This window comes from Parasteatoda tepidariorum, chromosome 7 (genome assembly GCF_043381705.1).
Source record: "Parasteatoda tepidariorum isolate YZ-2023 chromosome 7, CAS_Ptep_4.0, whole genome shotgun sequence".
NCBI classification, from domain to species: Eukaryota; Metazoa; Arthropoda; class Arachnida; order Araneae; family Theridiidae; genus Parasteatoda; species Parasteatoda tepidariorum.
In genome coordinates this window covers 45362199-45383874 of record NC_092210.1, presented here as the reverse complement: position 1 = coordinate 45383874, position 21676 = coordinate 45362199, and the positions used below count along the sequence as shown (strand labels likewise).

The following is a 21676-nucleotide window of genomic DNA, read 5'->3' as shown; positions in this document are numbered from 1 at the left end:
TATTATTATGTTGACTTATACACTAATATTGACACTCTTCTCGTACTTATACTACACTTTAGCAGAGAAAAAAACACGCTGAGCTGGAAATTGTAAGATTTTTACTGGAAAAATCATAGAAATTTGAAACGTGATTTGAGTGGCCGCCCTGTTTCATACCTGAAGTTTAATAATTGGCACCTTTTGGATATGTTTTTAAAATCAAGTTAGGAAAGTATATTTTTATTACAAACAAAAAGAGAAATAAACTATGCATTGATAAACAATTGCAAGTTTTAAACATTTTATTAAGTAAGTAATTTAATGTCATTAGAATGATTGTGAATCGGAAGTATTTTTAACAAGTTCTTTAGTAATAACAGTAATATTAGTAATTTATATTACAGCAGTATTCTGTTCTGCAAAAAAAAATTTAACATTCTATTTACATTTTGCAACCAGTGGAGATCAAACGAAATAAAAAGCAATCAAATAATAATTAAATAAAAAAAAAGTATCAGAAATATGACGAAAACAATTTAGTAGCTGCTGGATATGTATTTTAAAAATAAAGTTAAGCATTCTTCACATAAAATTACATTGCAAGTTCAATCCACAAGATAAATAAATAACATGTGATAACGAATAATAAAATAGAAAATAATGAAATAAGAAAAAGTATCAGAAATACGACGAAAACAATTTAGTACAAGATAGCTGCTGTGTATGCTTTTTAAAAATTAATTTTGCACAAAATATATCGGAATAGAACCAAATAGCCAAGCTCAAGCTTCGTAATATACGTCATTTAGGAACGTATTGCCCATGCGCTTAGATTTGGTGAAAGAGTATCGTAATACAAGTCATTTAGGAACGTATTGCGCATGCTCTTTAGATTTGGTGAAAAAGTATCTTCGCAGGATCTAACAACTACTCACCTTGTCTTCTGCCGAGGCAGAATATTTGGCAGTGACTCATATTAGTAAGGAAGTGCAATGGGTTCAAAGCTTGTTGTTGGGACTGGGCATGAAAACCTTTGTGTCATCGCCAATAAGGATCAGTGTGGATAATCAAGCTGCCATGCTCATCGCAAAGAACCAGATAACATCTGAACGCAGTAAGTACATCGACATCAGGTATCACTTTATTCGTGATTTGGTCGAACAGAAAGCCATTAAATTTATACATATCCCTTTGAAAGACATTGTTGCAAACATTCTAACTAAGAATGTTGCTAAGAAGGGTTTAACAAATTTAAGAACTTATTTTGGCTTTAAGGATTAATTGTAATATGCATTCCAATTATCTGTGATATGTTTCTTTTAACTTATTGATATGAAGCCTAGTTCTATCAGTATTTTTTTTGTTTTACCTAGTACATTCTAAACTGTTTTTAATCAAGATTGCCTGCCATTTTTAAGCTTTTGTACTAAACTTTTTCTTTTAGAGTATTATCCCTTCTATTTTACTCTTTGAAGTGCATCTATTTTTATCTCTAAATATAATGGAATTTTCTTGTTTTGAATTATATGTCCCAGCTTAACTTTTGTATGTTTTTGTTAGAAGTATCATCCACTGGTTATATTTTTGTGTACATATCTTGAAGTATTACCTCATTTTTCTTATGTCTTGTCAACTATAATTTTTTGAGGTAGCAGATTTTTGTCAGTATAATTTTTTTTATGCTCTGGTAAGGAGGAGTAATAGAAATCAATACCCGAGCATGTAAGTTATAAACTTCTCCCTTTATTTATAGTTTACAAAAGCTCATTTTTCCTTATATGCTTTTTCTTGTTGGCAACATACCAGATCAAAATAAAGATGTAAACTTGTAACGTGTTTTTTCACTCAGTGCCAATTGCCTTCCCTTCTTTAAGAATTAATGACTATAAATTTTTGTCCATTTATAGTTTTTATTAATTTATAGTTTATCTAAAGAACTCCCCATGCCATACATCTGGTCCCGTGGGGATGACTATGGTAACGCAGAATAACTATTCCTAGTTGGGGTGTCGGGTCACTGTGAAGGACAGGTTTTGACTCAGGTCAGTGAAAGAAAGCCTTTTTCTTACATGAGAGGGGGAAAATGTTATTTTTCTATTCTTATTTGAGAAGAATGAAGTAAAAAAAAATTCTTTCCTGCATAAATGTTCTAAAGATACTTTCCCCCCCTCCATAATTATATTCAATAGATGCGTTTTTTGCACACCAGAGGGAAGAGAAATGCTCGTGATTTTTTTAATTCTTATTTGGGAATAATGAAGGAAAAAAACATGTTTTCTTTTCTTTCGATATTTTCAAAAGATTTATTATATATTTTATGTATTTAAATAACCAACTTAAATATATAATATGTAGTATAGTAAATAAATTATGCAATTCTTTAATTATATAATTTATAATGTAAAAACCAGAAAATTTGTTTAATTAATTTTAATTTTTAGTAATTTATATGCATTAAAAAATATATGAGATTAAAATGTTTTACTTCAAATTTTTTACTGACAGATTATGCAAAACTTCAAATGCTTATAATATTTTCTTTCGGCAGATAGCTCACGACAAAGTTAAAGACTTGGCCCCAACTTTGCAAAAATTGGTTTGTGATTTAGATGCAGTGGTAAATTACCTTGATGTGAATCAACTAAATTCTTCAACAATGTAAGTAGTTGTTTCTAAGTGTTGATAGGTTTTAAATAATTTATAAGCTGCACATAAGTGCTAAAAAAGTGGATTAAAAAATTATGGTTTTTATGTCTTAAATATTTGCTATATTTTAATGTATTCACGATATAGCGGCCTCAGGTTATAACACCTATTTCTGCCTATATATATTCTGCTAGACGGCATATATATTTCAATAGAACCGCTCTTTAATATAATAGTGGATTAAAAAGATATCATATTTTAGAAAAACTCACTTTAGGGTGGGTTTTTTGCAACCATCACTAGGAGGTTTTTACATTGAGCATTCATTGTAATTTCCCATGATCATTGTCTTTTTAGATATTGTTCTGATGATTTAGAGGAAACTCCCAGATCCCAGAATGTGAAAATCCCCGAAAAAGATGAAAGCGCCAAATCAGTGTTTCTGACAGAAACTAATAATCATGAGGAACAAAAGGGTAAAGAATTTCTATCTCAAGTTGTAGTAATAATTGCCGTCTTGTTATTGTTTATAGAAGGGCAATTCCATATGTGACGGAATGACATCTTAACTTGCAAAATAATAAGTGAATGAAGTTTCGATGCATCTAATCTCAAATAAACATAGTTTTTCCTCATGTAAATCATTATTATTGGCATAATGTGATTCCTAAACTGAAAAAAAAAAGAAAAAGAATTTTCTATTTTTTTAAAATTTTAATTTTATGAGCTTTTTATTTGTGTGACAAATGACATTTTGGCAACCAAGCTTTTGGCATGCTGCTTAGAGCTGGTAGCTTCTGAGAATTTTGCAGCTATTATTTTTCTGAACTATTTTTTACTTTTAGTATAATGTGTAAGCAATGTAAAATGCAAATTTGTAAAATTAACTTCAAGTTAGCTAGCATCTTTGACGGAATGGCCGTGACAGAATGGCAAAAAGTTTAATGGAGAAAACAGTTTTCATTTAAAAAATGTTCTAATAATATTTAAATGATAAACAGGATTAATATGTATGTAACCAATAAACAGAATTAGTAAACCTCTCAAGAGGTTGTATCTCTTAAGAGGTTTTATGTTGTACATAAATTATTTTTAGTCTGAAATTGGAATTGTTTTATATTTAGGCTCAGAAGAAATAAATGCTTCAACATCTACAATCAAGACACCTGTATGGCCATACAGTCCTCTAAAGTCTATTAAGGGTACGTATAGCACATGAAATAAGAGCACATGAATTATCAGATAGTTGGTGATATAAAATCATTTCATTTCAATGTATTCATAATTTGGTTTTCAATTATATTTTAGAATCAAACAAAATGTTTGAATTAAAAGAAAGTGTACAATGACTTTCTCTCTGATATTACCTAACATCATAAATTCTGATTTTCTCCTTCCATAAAGATCAAAGTTAGTTCAATTAAAAAAAAATTAATGGCTGTTTTTTATTATTTGGTATTGCCCTCTACTTTTTAATTTTACAGCGGTGTCAAACTTCACTTCATGAAAACTTCATCATTCCCGTACTTTAATTTTTTGAATGAAAAATGAACAATATCAATTGATATTTATCAATACAAACATAAGGCAATGTAGTTTAAGAGATGGCTTTACAAATAACAGAATCATAATATCGGAGATTTTTGGCTGCATTTTTTTCACAAAGAAATTCTGGTTTACTTGTAAATAAAATTACCAACAACTGTCATGTGCCAAAAATAGATTGTTTTTAAACAGAGTTTGCTAGACTTAAGACAGAATGGATTAATTCACAGTTAAACTGTCCTGTCCAAAACCTATTTAATCCAACTATGTCACATTTTTAAAAAAAGTATTTTGCAAAATAAATGTTAATTTTTGAACAAGAAACAAAATGAAGAACATTTTTTGCTTTGTTAAAAAAGTTTATTATTATCTTTAATGTATCATTATTTATCCTTATGCAAAAACATAATTTATCAGTATTTAAGACATATTTGTTTATATTTAAAGGTAATCACTTTTATTGTTCAATGACTTGTAAAACTTCCAAAATTATAAATCTTCTCCTTTTATATTCTTTTCCTTTATTAAATTAAAACAAACTGTATAAAAAGTATTAAATATTTATTATATGTAATTATTTTGTGGTGTATAATGGTTAAACGCATTGGATTTTTACCTTTTACCAAGGTTTTGGAAACTTTAATACATTTCAGGACAGTTTAAGACAGTAAAACTGTCCTGTTCCAAACCAGTTTAGAACATCCAAAATCCCACCCCTGTTATTACATATAATTTATGGGAACAATTAAAGATCATTCTTTTTGTTTCAAATCTTGGATTATCTTAAGGATACACTCATGTTTCAATATATTATTTCAGAACGCCTGGTAGTTCCTGACCCAGAAAGTGGAAGGTCACGTCAATGCAATACAACAACAAGCTTTGAAGAACCTTGCCTGGATTTGTATGTGTTCCACTTTCATTTTTAAAAAAAATTTAAAATACTTTTATTTAATTAATTTAAATAATTCTTTTTAGAATATTCTGCAACTATTTATGTTTTATATTTTTTTTAACTAACTTAGGTCCACATTAAGAAACCGTACTTGACTTTGGTAGTGCAATAATAACAAAATATAACTTATCAAGAAATTTTCCATTTAACAAATTATTGTACAGCGATAGTTTAAAAGCCAGTTAATTGTTCTTTGATTAAATCATTTATTAAAAAAAACTATTCACAAATTATTCAATTAAAATATTGACCATGCTATAGGTCTCCCATCACGACACGTTGGTGTGTACAAAATTAGAAAAAAACAAAATAGTTTAATTTTTTTCCAGTTGTTAGATATCAAAAATATACACTTATGCGTTTTACCTTTATCGCACTCCACTTTGCATCTCTATCAGAGAAGCAGGCATTTTTTTACTCAAGAACTTTGAACAAGGAAGTTCACTTGTCAGCTCTCTCATTGGCTACTTTTCATTGTTTACTGCTATTGCAGCAGTCATAATAATTTTTTTCGTGTATATAGTTCATTTGTTTTATTAAGTTTTGTTTAATAAATGTTTAATAAAACCATTACAGTCCGCTTTCTATTACATACAATGTACACCAATGATTAAGGAGGAAAAGACTAAGATAGTCAAAGTAGAATTAGGGATTTTTGCCACTTATATTTTGCACACTTTAGTTTTTCCCTTGTATGAACAAGCGAACTCTTGTATTAAGTTTTTCTGCCACTCTCTTACTTGTTCTATTTAACTAATAAAATATTTACTAAAATATTAATATTTTTCTCTTATGAACATATTCTGTGAAACAGGGATGTGATTCTTTCGCGGATTTCCACTTTATTTCAGATTTTTAAATTTTTTCCGCTAATTTCAGCGAAATTTTTTTTTAACAAGTTAAAATATTTTATGAAGAATTTAATTTCCGTGGAGCGAAAGTATTGAAGTCTTCATTCCTCCCTCTAAAGTTTCTCTTAAAATCATTTCCTTGGGATAAAACTGGTTGACCTTAATAAGGGGATGAGATTTTTTTTGCTTTTGCCTCTCCAATTTCAGCCTTTTTATCAAAAACTCAAATTCTCTAAAAGTTTCGTTTTTTCTTTTTTTTTTTATATATAAATATCGCTTCTTTTTTGTTTGAAAATTCAGTCGCTGAAATAAAATAATTACATTTAATTACGATTTTTAAAGATAAACAGAAAAATCAAACTAAGTCCTAGCTGCTAACCCTTCCGTATTTTTACTTATTTTAGCTATTTTCTCCGCTTTTACGCACAGAAAATAAGATTTTCTGCATTTTTATTTGTCTGCCTGATAGCTCGTATTTTTATTCATATTCAGACGTCGTGACCTTGTTGTCTGGCATGAAAGCAAACTAAAAAAATTTACTAGATTCAAAAATCCAATATCGTGTTTTGTATTTATGCATTTTTAAAATCGCAATTTTACTATCAAACATAGATTTTCTCATTAACCTGATTTAAAAGTTGAACGTTGCGATTCTTATTCCGGCGGTTTAACTATCGTACATTGCGATTATTATTTATGAGATTTAAAATATCAATATCGCGATTTGTATTTATGCTCTTTTAAAACCCTATGTAGCGATTTGTATTCACGTGAGCTTAAATTCCGATGTTGTGAGTCGTTTTAGCGATTGTAATATCAAACATCGATTTTCGTATTTACATGATCTGAAAATCACGCATCATGATTTGTATTTTCGCATTTCTTAAAATTCGATATAGTTTCAAATCGGGATTCATAAAATTTTTAAATTAATCATCGGAATTTATAATCACGTGGTTTACAAGTTTAAAAATTGCACTTTATTTGTCAAATTTTTGTGTATATATGCATATAATCATTCTTAAATTTCCTCTTTTTTACTTTCTGACTACTCTCATCCCTGGTCAAAGCATTTGTTATAATTAACCTCTATGTATAGCAATGAATTTTCATCTGAAATTGTAATTATTTTCTTTGTTTAGTATCCCAGTGAATCCTGAACAATGGTGCGATCAAACTGTAAGAGGAGTTATTTTTAAACTTGCTGATGAAATACATCAATATGAACTTGGGAAGTTATGCCCTCTTTCTCACGTGAGTATATCTATAAATTTAATTTTATTTACTATAACTTTTATGCATTTATTGTTATAAAAAAATAAAAACCCAATTAAAAACTATAGTATAGAAGATTTTATCCACTATCCAAAAAATTAGGAAAAAATGTTCGCATTATCCCACCATTTTGATTTAAATGATAGAAGCGAAATGTGGAAATTATATTCATCCTTGAAATTTAGTAGAAGGAAAGGTGGGTGAATTTTTTTTCTCCCCTTGTGTTGAGAGTAAACTTTAATACACAGGGTGTTAATAAAGTCCCGAACCCATTTTGATGTTTAATAACTCTTAAGATAATAAAGATAGATTAAAAGTAATAACATAAATTGTTAGACAGATTCAAAAAGTTTCATGACCCTTGACAATGAAGTTCCACCTGTGCACCCTTTGTCGCACGGAGAATATCAAGTCGAAAGTCAATTTCACGCCAGGTAGCGACAAGCATGTCGGCATCTACAGAGGCTATTGCGGTCGTAATTGTGGCTTTTAGGTCATCAATGTTCCAGACGATCCTCCTGTAAACATAAATCCCCAAAGAAAAAGTCCAGCTGTGTTATATCAGGTGATCTGGGTGGCAAATGAATTAGACCTCCTCGCCCAATCCATCTTCCCGGAAAATTGTCATTTAAAGAACTTCGAACGATGATACCCCAAATGAGGTGGTGCACCATCTTGTTGCAAAAAGACATGTGGCTGCAGCTCTCCTAGTTGTGGAAATGCAAAGTTTTCCTACATGTCTAAGTATACGACTGATGAGACCGTCTTTTCTGTAAAAAAGAAAGGCCCAATGACTCGGTCATGCACGAGTCCACACCACGCATTAACCTTTGGGGAATCCCTTTGTGTCTCACGGTATTCATGGCGGTTTTCAGATCCCACAAGCTTCAGGAAATCAGTATCATCTTCTATCCTTCCTACCATATTTGTTGCTAACGCCATCCTCCTAGGCCTATCATTCGGTTCCAAACCTTGAACAATTTGATCTTTGTATGCATGCAGTCTTAGTTGTTTCTTAATAACCTTGTACACCGTCGAAATTGGCATATCCAATTCTCTTGCCGCTGATCTCACAGATCTTTTAGGATTGTCTAAAATGTCTGTCTGACATGCTCAACGTCAAAATCACTTGTGCAGGGACGTCCAGAACATTTCTTATTTGCGATACTTCCAGTTCCTAGAAAATTCTTTGCTGCTTTTGGATGGAGGATCATTTTGATAAATTCTTCTGCAATTTCCCTGTGCTTGCACTATCGATTTCGTTTCTATGAATTACCATAAAATCTGTGTTTTCTCTTGTATGTATTCTCCTTAATATCCGTTCGAATAAAACATCACATAGAAAAGTAGTACATAGAACAAACACATCAAAAGTAAACATGACATTCCAATAGTTGCCAAAAACAAAAGAGAGAATAATTCAATTAATAAGCAAACGATATTTAGAAAAGTACAGATATTTAGACTGAAAAATGAAATTATCTGAAATTAACCACACACGCAGACAATATTTACAAACGTAAAGATATTCAAACCTGAAATGGAAAATATATGAGTTATTCCATCAATAAATGCCATACGTTTGTTGGGAACAAATCTGCAGTTTTCATTATGATACCGTCAATCAAAGGTAATGTGGAAGGGTAGTAAAAGAAAACTACATTACTATACTGTTTGAAAATATAATAAAATTTAAAAAAAAGTGAAGTGGAAATACAAATTTTTACTTGGAATTCGGAAATTACTTGGAACAGCTAAATTACAACCATTTTTTATTCAATAATTAAGTAGGATTATAATTAGCTGTATAGTTTCAAATCTCTTATTCCATTTGAAGAAAACTGGGGAAAACTTTGCTTGCTTTCTCTGCCATTTTTGAACAAAAATGACTGAGTCATTCTTGAAACTTAGTAGATGGAAAAGTTGGAAGGATTCTTTTCCCCCATGTTCAATCAAACGTAACAAAATTGCAGACGTAGATAAATTACGTACACCCAAAATCTTTTGTCACCCTCTCATTTTGCCGAATTTCATTTGAAGATCACGGAATTTATTAAAAGTGTTTTAATTTGAAAGTATTTGTTTATATCCTTTCAAAAAAATCTGAATGTGTTCTACAATAGGTAAACCACAATTTAACAAGACGCTCCGAGAGTTTATGTTTAAGACCTGGTGAATCTGCCAACTGAAAGCCGAGAAACAACACTCTCTGCTCAGTAGAAAAATCAACTATTGCTTGTCCGATTCTCAATGCCGAAAAATTATGTGGAATGAATTATGTGGAGTGGTAGACTTATAATACCGACAAAGCAGAAATCTGCTATCTCGTGATCAAAAGTATGGATCGACTTGTACACCAGGTGTATAAGACATTAATTATTTAAGGGACATTAATTTATATAACATTATATAACAACGTTAATTTATATAATGTAGAGTTAAGAAAAATATTAATTTATTTAAACAAATATGAGGTGCTACATTAATTTATTTTGTCAAGTGTTCAAATTTCTCAGACCTGGGTAGAAGACAGTGCTAAGTAATAGTAGAGTTTTTCGATGCTAGAGGAGTCGGAAAAAATCCAAAATTCTTTTGTAATATCTGTTGGGAAATAGCCTACAAAAATCTCTCTCTTGGTACCATATTAAAATGGGGCAATAGTACAAAAGACCATGTGCATTTTCCAACTAATATTTGAGCACAACTCTAAAAAACCTTTCTTATGATAATTAATTAAAACATCAAGAGTGCAAATGCTAAAACAAAATCAGTTTAATTAAGTGGTAGGAAACTGGATTTATAGACTTCACCTATTGAAAGGCAAAGCATAGTCTTTATTTGTAGAACTTTCTGAATTTTTTATTTTAATTAAAAGCCGTGTGCTTATCTTGTTTTTCGATCGAGCATAGAAGAAAGCTTACAAGAAAGTTAAGTTTTTTTTATCTTATGATTTTAAAGTCTTAAATATTTAATCAACAAGTGTGTGGTGTATCAAGAAACATAGTATGTTAAAATCTGATCAAAATTTTTAGCACTATTTTGTTTCCATTTTGCTAATAGCGTAAGAAGGCATTAACATGTATTTTTAGAAATACATGTTAATGATTTCTTCCTTTTAAAAAATAAGTAAGTTATTCTTTATGTAAATGGAAGCAATCTACGAAAATCATTGAGTGAGAATCAAATTGTTATTCCCCTGATATTGTGTATGTTATATCTATACAATTATGCCTATCCTTCAAAAATTATGTGAATTAATGATAAGGCTCAATAAACTTAAAGTACTGAATTCAAAAAACATCTTTTAGAATTTTCATCTACTCAATCTTTCAACAATGTTAAAATTAAAAAAAAATATTGTCAANTTTTTTTTTGAAAAGGTTGTTGAAAGCTTTGAATGATAATAGATTTGTCACAATTGTTATTTTGCTTCAAGAAACGATATGTTTCAAAAATTTCACAGATACAGTATATTACCGAATTTCATGAATTTGAGAGGTGTAACCTATGATCAAACTTTGATAAAATGAAAAACTCTCTGTGAACTCAAAATCTAAGAAAGAAAGAAAGAAAAGAAATCTGCAAACAATTTATTAACAATCAACCCTTCACCCAATTTCAACCCTTTTGTCAACTTAATTTTAGCAAAAAATTTTTGAAAATTAAGAATTTTTTAAAATTTTATATGGATTACTATCCCAGCATATATTTCTTTAAATTTAGCAGTTTTTTAACAATAAAACTAGTTATTGACTTACCTTTTACCTTATGTTTGGTTTTCGTTATATATCTAAAATCTAAGTCGATCAGAAAGTTAGAATGCTAATATTTAATAAATATTTTTATAAAAATCACACTTGTTAATTTTATCTTTGATGCTGACTGTCAAACTCTATTTTAACCATTCTATTTCAACATAGTTCTATTTTTTTAAATATATAATGAGTAATACCGTAAAATTTTCCGAGATAATTACAAATTTTTTGCAACCAACGTTTGTATGTATTATGATATTTGCCCATGATTTGTTACGACTATAAATTTAACATTAATGTTAAATGCAATATAACAAAGATAGGAAAAAAATTTTGGAAAACTGTTTAATCATTTCCAAACGATTTTGTTATTATACAAGCAACTTTTTCATAAGTTACCTAAAACAATATATATCTATTTCAATGTATTTATGTAATGTTCTATAATTGAAATGTGTTAGTTCAATAACAATGATTAAAACATAATTATTACCTATTATTTTAGGGTATGATTTCCAAAATATTGAGGAACAAATACGTGCATACCATCAGTCATAAGACATGTCTCAAGTTCGCTAAATGGTATTTCAAATATAGAGAAAAAACTGCAGGTAATTTCATCATCTTGATTTATTATCAAATTAAATATGTCTCTTTTATATAGTAAACTGCTTTTATATTGTTATCTAAACTAACACAGGAAAACAAGCTTTTTGTCTATCACTAATATTGTTCTGCAAGATACTTTTAATAATAACAAACATATTTGTTACTAATTTAAAATAACAAAAGCTCTGTGTTTACAAAAGAATAAACTATATAATTTTTTATCTAATATGATATTGGTGATATTCTCGCATTTTACAGCTTCTATAATATGACCATTCGTTTCTTTATTCAGCTTCTTTTACTTATACAGAGCATTGATTATACCCTATAATTGTTTGTAAAATCTTAATGGCTAATAAGTTTGACCTCAAATGTGCTAATTAATTAGTTTTAACAAGTATGAGAAAGAAAACTTCGACACTAAAAAATATGCATCTTCTCTGACTGAATATTACTTTTTACTGGTGGATTCTAATTTTTCTCTATCAAAATATGGGGTTAGTACCTGCAAATCGAAAAATATGGTTTTAGTAGTTAAGTTAAATAAGCTGCCATACGTTCTGCCTCAATAATAATAATTTCACTTGTGACTTTCTTGTTAATTCATGTAGTTATCAATGAATGTAAAAGTTGACCACCTAATTTTTTTTCCACGGTAATTTAGGAGGGGTAAAAGTCAATTAATGGACTAAAGAAATATAATGTATTCAATTGAAGCTAAATTTCGAAAAATAATTTTTATACGTTGCAATGCTTTTATATAATGCAAATGAATTGTACATAAAATACATCTAGAGATTTAAAGAATTCATTTTTCTAGAAGATTTAATAAATTAAAACCTTTGTAGAAAACTAATGAGGCTGAATGTTTTAAGTAAGGCCTGAATTTAGATGATATATGCATTTTTTTGAATTTGTCTCTTTTTGTATTTTTTAGATTTTAAGATTTTTTTTTTTTGCATTTTAGAGTATTTTTACATTCTTGGAATATATCTTTTTCCATTTATTATTATGTTTGAGTACCAATATGTTTTCTTTTTTTATTATTTTTTTCATAAACATTTATTTCAAAATTTGTTATATAATTAATGGGGCATTACTTACATTTTTATGGGCTTTTGGAGATTTTTCAGGTTATCCAAATCCTGGCTCTAGTTGTAAGGAACTTATTGCATTACTTTAGCACTTAATTGACAATCATTTTGAAAATTAAATTTACTGTGTACTGTAATAAAACAAGTTATCGGAAATTAAACACATATATTTTGATTAATGTAATGTAGAGGTGTGCAACTTGAAGCCCTTACATGGTCGATGTCCATTACATAACTTGCAAAAAAAAATTTAATAGCTTTTTTTAAAAACATGCTGACAAAATCATTTTTTTCAACATTTTAATTTTTTTAAGGAATATTTTGAAAATCCCACCAAAAAATTTTAAGCATGAATTTTGTAACTAATTTTATGCCCTTTACCTGAAACTTTTTTTCCTCAATAATCAAGTACATTATTATTAGTGACACTTCCATTAATAGTTTATGAAATTCTTCTGTTTTTCTCCTCTTCTAATCAAAAAATTTTTGTATTTTGCGTTAGTTGCCAGAACTATTATAAAGGAACTTATTTACATCATTGTTAATATATAAATATAATATTTATGTGATATTTCCTTGTACAGGAATATAAAAAAAAATCAACATTACAGTGGTGGCAGAATTGCGGTGACACGGCAACACTGTTGCAGAGCATTACATAGTTTTTACAGAAAGATTTTTCATTAGGGATGGTGAAAATTTAGGCTTTACAGGGTGCGTAGCATTTTTAAAAAGTGCTTAAAGGTGCTTACTTTCATTTTTTAAAAGACCTAAAAGGTGCTTTTAAATAGAGCTTAATTTTCCCTTTTTCTGAAATGTGATATTTTGCTTTACCCTGTTGATTTTTGCGACAAATTATGCAAAATACATTGCCCTATTCAACATTTTCACAATTAATTCAACCTTAATCTATTTCGGCATACCGCTGGTCTGCAGTGTATGAAAACACCATTTGTTTTACATGCTTGATGTGATACTTGCAGGTCCGCACTTGCCTATACTGAGCTGGTTTCAGTGGTAAAGAATTTTATCTCTCATGTGCAACCCTGCGGCATTTTGCAAGAGATTCTCAATTTCAGACTTCATTTTCCATCCTTTGTAATAGAACCAAAAAATTTCTAGAATTTTTGCTGATTACGGGGACCAACTAAACATTGTCAATTTTCTCTCTCAATAGAGAGAGAAAATTGATTCAATTCCAGCGATCGAAAACTTCCTTTCTCTTATTAATTTAATCGTTTGTATTGCGCCATCGTGTTCGTCACTGTAAATAAAACCATATGCAACCATCAATTCTCAAAAACTTGCTAACCTGTCGAATTATGAAATTTTTCAAAGTGCTTGAAAATATTTCTTGAGTTCTTGAAAAATGCTTAAAAAGTGTTTATTTCTTGTTAACAAAATTTGGCTACGCTCCCTGTTTTTCAGCATAATTTCTTGAAAAAAGTTTTTTTTTTCTGCAGAATTTTTTTCAAATATGTTTTTCTTGCGCATCAGAGAGGAAAGAAATAATCAGGATTTTTCAATTATCATTTGAGACTTTAAAAAAAATATCGGCAGTGACTTCAGGTAGAATTTCAAAATGATAATCTAAAATAAAAAATTCTTAAATCACGAAAGTTTAAAAGACGGTTCGCTCAAGAAATTAGGTTCTTTCTTTCATTTTTTTCCTTTAAAGAACTCCATATTTTACATACACACTTATTTGAGAATCTCTCTTTTAAAAAGTCTTATTTGACAATCTCTTTGTTAAGTAGTCCTATTCGCATGATAAGTGATCTTTATTTTGGCAGTTGCTGCCAAATTACGATTTTTAATTTGTGTACAAATTTTAGTTTATTATTGTTTCATTTATTTACGAATTTTAATTTGTGTAATGATTTACAAAAATCGAAAGAGGAAATAATTAGTGCATTTTTTCGTCTACAAAATGCGAGAAAATTGCATATGATATTAGAATTATAAAAATATTACTTTTACAATTAAACATTTATATTCTATACTTTCTTCTGTATGCACAATGTTACTTTAAATTAGTAATTGTTATAATTAAAAGTATCTTAAAACAAAATATTAGTGCTAGGGAAGTTTGTCGCAGAAAGCCCGAAAAAATTCTGCCACAGGGCACAGTACTATGTAAAAATAAAGGATATAATATTGTGTTGTAGGTAAACAAGATGGGGATAACTTCAATGGTTTGGAGGGACGAGAACCTGCAAAAGAAATTCTTCATTTTTCCATTTTTTCTTATCAAAATTTGGAAATGTTTTCATCTAACGTTAGCAGTAATGGAATAGAAAGTGAGAATCATTTTATTTTATCTATCCTTAATAATACATTTTCTAAAAACTTAAAAAATATATATGTAATAAATATTGTTTATTAATTTACTAAACAATACAGAGCACTGATACTGAAATAACATCCCAGAAATCTATATTGGGTCAACAAGCATGAAGGATTTAATTTTACGTTACTTTTTATGAATTTGAGCTAATATGTAATTAACTAGGAAAAAACTGTTTCAGCAGGGGGTGAATCGCTACTTTATTTTATAAATGCAACATGTTGCATAGCATTTTTAAAAAGTACTTAAAAGTGCTTATTTTTGTTTTTTAAAAACCCTTAAAGGTGCTTTTAAAATGTGCTTAATTTTCCCTTTTCGAAAATGAGATTTTTTTCCTAAACTTGTCTATTTTCATCCTGTAATATGCAATAGTGTGCTTTTCAAATTGTTCTATTCAAAATTTTCACAATTCATTCAACCACAATCCATTTCAGCGTACCGTCGGTTCATAGTGTATGAAAGTGCCAATAATTTTACAAGTTTGATGAAATACTTGGAAGTTTGCATGTGCGTCTACTGAATTTGTTTGGTCAGATTATTGCACTCTTATGTGAAACTCTGCTGCATTTTTCAAGATATTCTCAATTTCAGGCTTCATTTTCCACCCTCTGATATTGAACCGAATAATTTCTCAGGCATTTTATAATGGCTAATCAAGAAAATATAAACTGGTTATTATATCATTATCATGTAAAGTCTTTGAAAATTATTTTGAATTTTGTTAATGTATATTGTGCTTAAAAATATATTTTTTGAGTGCCTAAAATGTACTTTAAAGGTGCTTACATAGCTGCCAACTCTACTGGATTTTCCAGTAGACTGCTGGATTTTGCCAGTTTCTCCTGGTCTACTGGTTTATTTAAAATTCTCCTGGTTTTTGTACAATTTAGAAAATTCCAAAAATTGAGTGAGTTTCCTTAAAAAATCCCTTTTGAAATTAATTTTTTGTGCAGATTATTGCTTGAATAATTAAAAAGTATTACTAATACATAATGAAGTGAACTTCATTTATAGAAATCAGTCCAAAACTTTTTTTGTTCTAAAATGTTCAGTTTATTTTTACTCACAGTAATCTTTTTGTATTACTTTTAAAAAATCTTTGAACTATGTTTGAAATTATGAGTAAACGTAATACATAACATTTCAAGTATGTTTAATGCCAATCATAACTATAGAATATTGCAGTTTTTCTACTTTGATGACTAAGAAAATCCCTAGAATTTCCTACTTCTAAAATATTTAGCACATTATGCAACAATTATTGTGAAATTTATATTATTTCGTAAAATCTACTGGATTTTTCTCTCTCTATGTTGGCAGCTATGTGCTTATTTTTTTGTGTGGAAGATTTGGCTACATTATCCTGACCAATAATTTTATTATGTAGTGTTGTAATAGAATCTTTTTTTGTTTCTAGATTTGCACCGTCTTGGTAGTTCTCAAGATAGCTACAGAAGTTATCACTTGGGTGACGTAGAAATCTCGAGTGATGCAACATTAGAAGATCTCAAAACTAAAGTTCTTACGCTTGAACCATTAACGGTATATGTATAATATATGTATGTATAATATATGTATAATAACCATCATTGAACAGTTAACCCAATTTTTGGGTTTATGACTACTAATGCTCAACTCTGTAGCCTTGTAGTTTTTAACCCAATCCAGAAGGCAAGAAAGCTCCTGGATCAAGTATTGGGAGAAATTTTGCCTTTGTGAAGGACTTTCTGATGCTAAGGTTGGTATGGGGGTTTTGCTGTTGGATTGTGGGACTGAAAACGTGCTGTGTGCGATTGCATATACGATGGTTACTGAATTTTCATTAAAAAAAGAAAAAATATGTTTATGTTTTGCATTTTTTCTCTCCAAAAGAATTCATAAGGGAAGCGGTTGAATTTGAGCTGCAATTTTTCCCACAAACATTGAATATTATGTATATCAACTAATTTAATTTCAAATTGTGCATGTTTGATTGTACAACATTTAAATTTTTTTTGTTTTTGATTTGTTATTTAAAGGAGATATAATTTGTCAAAGATGTTTAATTTTATAAATAGAATACAAAATATTATCCAAATGACTATGATAGGTATAATTAGTTATTATATTACAAATGATATATATATATATAAACAAATTAAAATTTTAATATTGTGCAAAATTTTTCTGAAAGAAGTTTCAATAATCTTTGCTGGTTGTTAGAATTCTTTATTTACCAAGTGTTTTTACGGCATACTTTGTTTTAAAATGAATGAAAATAAACTATTTTGTATTTTAAGATAGGAAATTAAAAATACATTCCCAGAACTTAGCAGCTAAAATATTACATAAAGAAGAAGACTTAATGTAAGTATATTTCTTACTGTCCTTTCCTTACAAAGTTGGATCCTTGATTGCAAATGTTATTCTTTCTTTTTATCAGGCCGTCAGCAATCGTATTAAATCTGTGCCAACGTTTACCTGATTCAAAGTCCTATACTGAGCTGATAGAAATGGTTTGGGATGCTAGCAAATCTTCTAGTCCTAAACATCTAAAAAAAAGTATTGCCAAGTATTTTCAAGTTCCTATCAAAAGGATTGTGATAGCCAAGCATTTTCCCGATAAATATCGGTGGCTTATCGTCGATGATGGCACCACAGCGGTAATATTTATTTTGGGTTTCTATAATATGTGATGCGAAGACCATGCAATTTCTTAGAGCGCTGAAATATATTTAACGTACCAACAGTTTCCATGCTTGAAGAAGAACCATGGTGGTTCCGACAAACGTGTTTCAATTTCTTAGCAGAACTTGTGTTTTGCTTCGATCCACAAATTCAACAAAACTGTGACATAATTTCAAAGTCCAGTATTTTTCCAGTATCTATCGACAGACAACCAACACAGCCATTCAAATATGAAAAGCCACGTTTTTGCCACGTTCCATCCACGCTAACACCGCAGTTGATTACTTTTTGCTGTGATGTTCCTTTCATAAATTTCACCTCTGAAGCAGCTTCATTCATAGATGACTGTACAACTGAGGTTGCAGCCTTTAAAATCAGGTGCTCTTGGTTCCTAAAAGTCATTTTAGAAAGGAAGGGTAAATCCAGCACAGCGAACAATTTTTTGCCTGCAGTAAATCCTTTCCCTATCAGTCCGAGAGCAAAGACAGTTATAGAATTTATTTGATTTAAATTTTTCACCTTTTTTGTTGAACTAAATCCTTTTAGAAATGTGCAGTTCTGGCACCTTAGAGAAAAGTTGCTACACAGACCAAATCTCGAATCTTCTGTCAAGGTTAGTTCTGTTTTTAAACAGTTTGGGCAACACAGCAATGCAAAGACTGATATGAGAGTCTTCAAATCGAAAATTCGATTACCAAATAGTTCACCAGTTGAAGCAGATGGTTTTTTAGCTTCAAAATCTGTCAAATCAGCTGAAAGTTTAGAACAGCTAGCAGTTCTCACTTCAACATGACAGGTGTCAACATTAGGTTGATTGCCTTTCACAGAATATCTATTGCCCGTGAATTTTCGTTTTTTAGAACGATAATTCTTTTTGTGGCCCATTTTTAAACAATAATGATTAATAAAACGGATTCTAATCACAAAAAATAGTTTATAAAATGGAGAAATAAAAGTAATACCGAAAATCAGAAAGAACATAAATAAATGCAAATTTTACAGTGTTGTTGCCGTTCACTTTGGACGTGTTTGTATTCCTGAGATCTTGAGGGCCTCAATTTAGAGTTGAAACCCGTTGCCGAATTCATAGTTCGTAATGTCACAAAAAGTTTAATCGGTTCAGTTGTTTTGGAATCAAAGCAAATTTGGGTGCTTCAGAGAAAGGAGAGTCAACTATACTCACTAAAAAATTTAAACCGATTTTGTTTTTGAATAGTTTAGAAAGTCGCTTGATTTTAATATATTGATGAAACTTATCAGTTAAAAAAGTTTGGTGTTCTCTATAATAAGTATGAAATTTTTCTTCAAACTATCAAGCTAATTTTTAAATCTAAGATGGACACTTATATTTCTTTTAGAATATAATTACCAGTGTGACGCTCGCAACAATTTCACTTTCAAAAGGTGTGATATAATGTAAAGTTCACTTCAAATATTTTAGTGGTAAATTTCATGCTTTGCTTCAATATATATCATATATATATTTTTATCATAATGAATCCTCGAATCATTTTGAATTAAGAATACTACTGTAAAATTAATGATTTGACTGTAATATGTTTAAAAAAAATCATTGTCAGCTAAGTTATTCATGCTCAATTAATAATTATATTATTCAAAATGTAACAGTTATTAAATAATAACTTGCTTGAAGATTTATAGAATGTAGAATAACCATTTCTCCTATTTTTCATAAGAACATAAAAAATTGGCCCTATAATTAGACGTTTTAAATTGGTGCTCCTCTTATTTTAGCTGATTTTTACGTTCTTACAGGAAACTGGAAATTTATTTAAAAGTGAGGTTTTCAAAAAGAAATCGAAGAAATAATAAGAATTTATGGGCAGCATAATAAGAATTTATGCTCAATCCTAGGGACATCTTATTTTACACACAGTTATCCCAATTTATTCAATTTAGTAACTATCAAAAAATTTTAAGTTATGTTTTTTGTTTTTGAGTTATTGAAAGAAAAAAAAACTTGTTATATTTTGCTTGAAAAAATGTAATTTTTTTAATTCTCCATAAAATTTAAATCTGTATTGTTTATTATTTTTATTTAGTCATTCAATATTGTTTACTTTTAGGCATACTAACATTTTTTAGTAATCTGATTCGCAATTTTATTAATCATTAGTAGATTAAATAATGAAAAATTATATTTTGTATCTAGCCATCATAACATTTTTGGATAAATAAGTTTTATAATGTACTATAATTTTTCAATTCGTATAATCATTTTTCATGATATATGTAAACAAAATTTTCAAGAACTAACATTATGGGGTCTTAACTTTTGATGGATCTTCTGACTTTATTGTTGCAATTATATTTTTTAGATTTTAAAATTTTTAGTTTATCAGATCAGCTATTTGCTGCAGATACTAGTTTCTATAAAAATTTATTTTTAAAAGTGTTCTTGTTTTAATAAAAAAGATGAAGTATGTATTTAGTAACATTAAAGAATATTGAAATTTTTGACAACTTCAAGTTTTCATATAGGATTCTTTTACTTTACACATTGTAAAAATAACTTGCAGTAAAAGGCACTGCAATAATAAATTTATGAGGTATCAGAAGGTATTTAAATTTTGCTATTAAATAATACTATAAAAAATTACATTTAGCTTTTTTGTTTGGTTGCATTATTTTTTGATTATTTTATTTCAATAGCATTTTTTTCCCTGTCACATAGTACTATACATAATTTTTAATATCTCTATGAAATGTTTTATTCGAACTTCAATCTCTATTACATTTCATTTTTAATAAACTAGGAAGAACTAGAACTTGTCAAGAGGCGCCAAAGCTAGCGGCCACAATAGTCCAGACCTTTGATGTTATCTGAAGATCCATGGACACGAAAACAACAACAGAACTAGAACTTAACTAGGTTATTATTATTTTACTCAGAATTAAACATATCATTTTTTTCAATGATGTATTTTTTTCATGGCATACTCAGAAATAACTGAAGTATTCTATTTGTTACATAGGCAAGCAAGGTATAAACAATTGATTTAAGCACATTATTTTTATCTTGTCCTATGTTTAAGACTTTTAATTTTTACTTTTTAAAGAAAAGTTTTTTTCGTAATGATGATCCTTTTTATTAATTTATTTTTGATAAAGCATACTTATTTTTTTTTGAAAAATCTGAATTGGAGATGCTTAAATTTCTTTTTTAAAAAAAAGTTTTTTAAAATATCATTCTATTACTTAAGAATTTATAATGATTTTTATATTGAGAAATTTAAAAAATTTAGCCTATTATTTATTTTATTAAAGCGTACTTTTTTCATAATTTTTTTGTTACTTAGTTATTTTCTTAAAAAATTTTAATTCTATAAGTAAACAAGCTCTCGTATATTTTAATATTTGCTCGATTTAATGCTTCCTTTTAATAGAGTGAATATTTAAATTCTATATTTTTCTTCTAATTGAGTAGTTTCATTCATTTTTACGATAAAATATTTTTGTTTATATAACAAGGCTTAATTTATTTTTAGAGAGAAGTATATGGAACACAGTAAAAGACGTCCAGCAACTTAATTCCATTCATTTCCCCACGGAAAGGCATTGCCACACGTTTCGGAAACAAGAATTGAGACCCTTGGCTAATCTTTTACAATTAAGTTTACTCTAGTTTGATTTTTCGTAAGAAAATGAATTCAATTTTATGTCAAAGAATGTGAATTACTTCTTTTTTGTAAATAATGCTTTTATTTTACAAGCCTACTTATAGCTAGCAATAAAATATTTATTTTCTAAGATCATAAATTAAGTGTTATGTATTTTATTTTAAATTTGTATTCTTTGTAGCCTATAAATGCTTCCTAAGTCCCCCATTTTAATTTTAGCATTTCTTACCTTCAGTCACCATATTTTTTCCGAAATGAAATTAATTAATAAGAAATTTTTCATACTTTGTCCTATTTTATTTGAGTGAT

The 21676-nt window shown here is 28.7% G+C and overlaps 1 protein-coding gene across 1 annotated transcript; it reads left to right on the top strand.

Moving 5' to 3' along the window:
- The first annotated feature begins 1005 nt into the window (after window positions 1-1005).
- Window positions 1006-21506, top strand: LOC110282867 (uncharacterized). Its single transcript, XM_043056359.2, has 12 exons — window positions 1006-1096; window positions 1984-2024; window positions 2531-2640; window positions 2986-3104; window positions 3753-3830; window positions 4993-5077; window positions 7122-7233; window positions 11515-11620; window positions 14881-15012; window positions 16477-16601; window positions 20504-20619; window positions 21236-21506. The coding sequence occupies exons 1-11, from the start codon at window positions 1006-1008 to the stop codon at window positions 20537-20539; spliced, it is 1035 nt and encodes a 344-aa protein (XP_042912293.2). The 3' UTR covers window positions 20540-20619; window positions 21236-21506.
- Window positions 21507-21676: the final 170 nt, after the last annotated feature.

What these genes read in the sequence shown, in the direction of transcription:
- LOC110282867 (XM_043056359.2), top strand. Translation starts at nt 1,006, where the DNA reads ATGAAAACCTTTGTGTCATCGCCAATAAGGATCAGTGTGGATAATCAA. An exon ending in AAGGACAGGTTTTGACTCAG is followed by an intron (nt 2,025 to 2,530) that starts GTCAGTGAAAGA and finishes TTCTTTCGGCAG; the next exon opens with ATAGCTCACGACAAAGTTAA. An exon ending in TTACGCTTGAACCATTAACG is followed by an intron (nt 16,602 to 20,503) that starts GTATATGTATAA and finishes TTAATAAACTAG; the next exon opens with GAAGAACTAGAACTTGTCAA.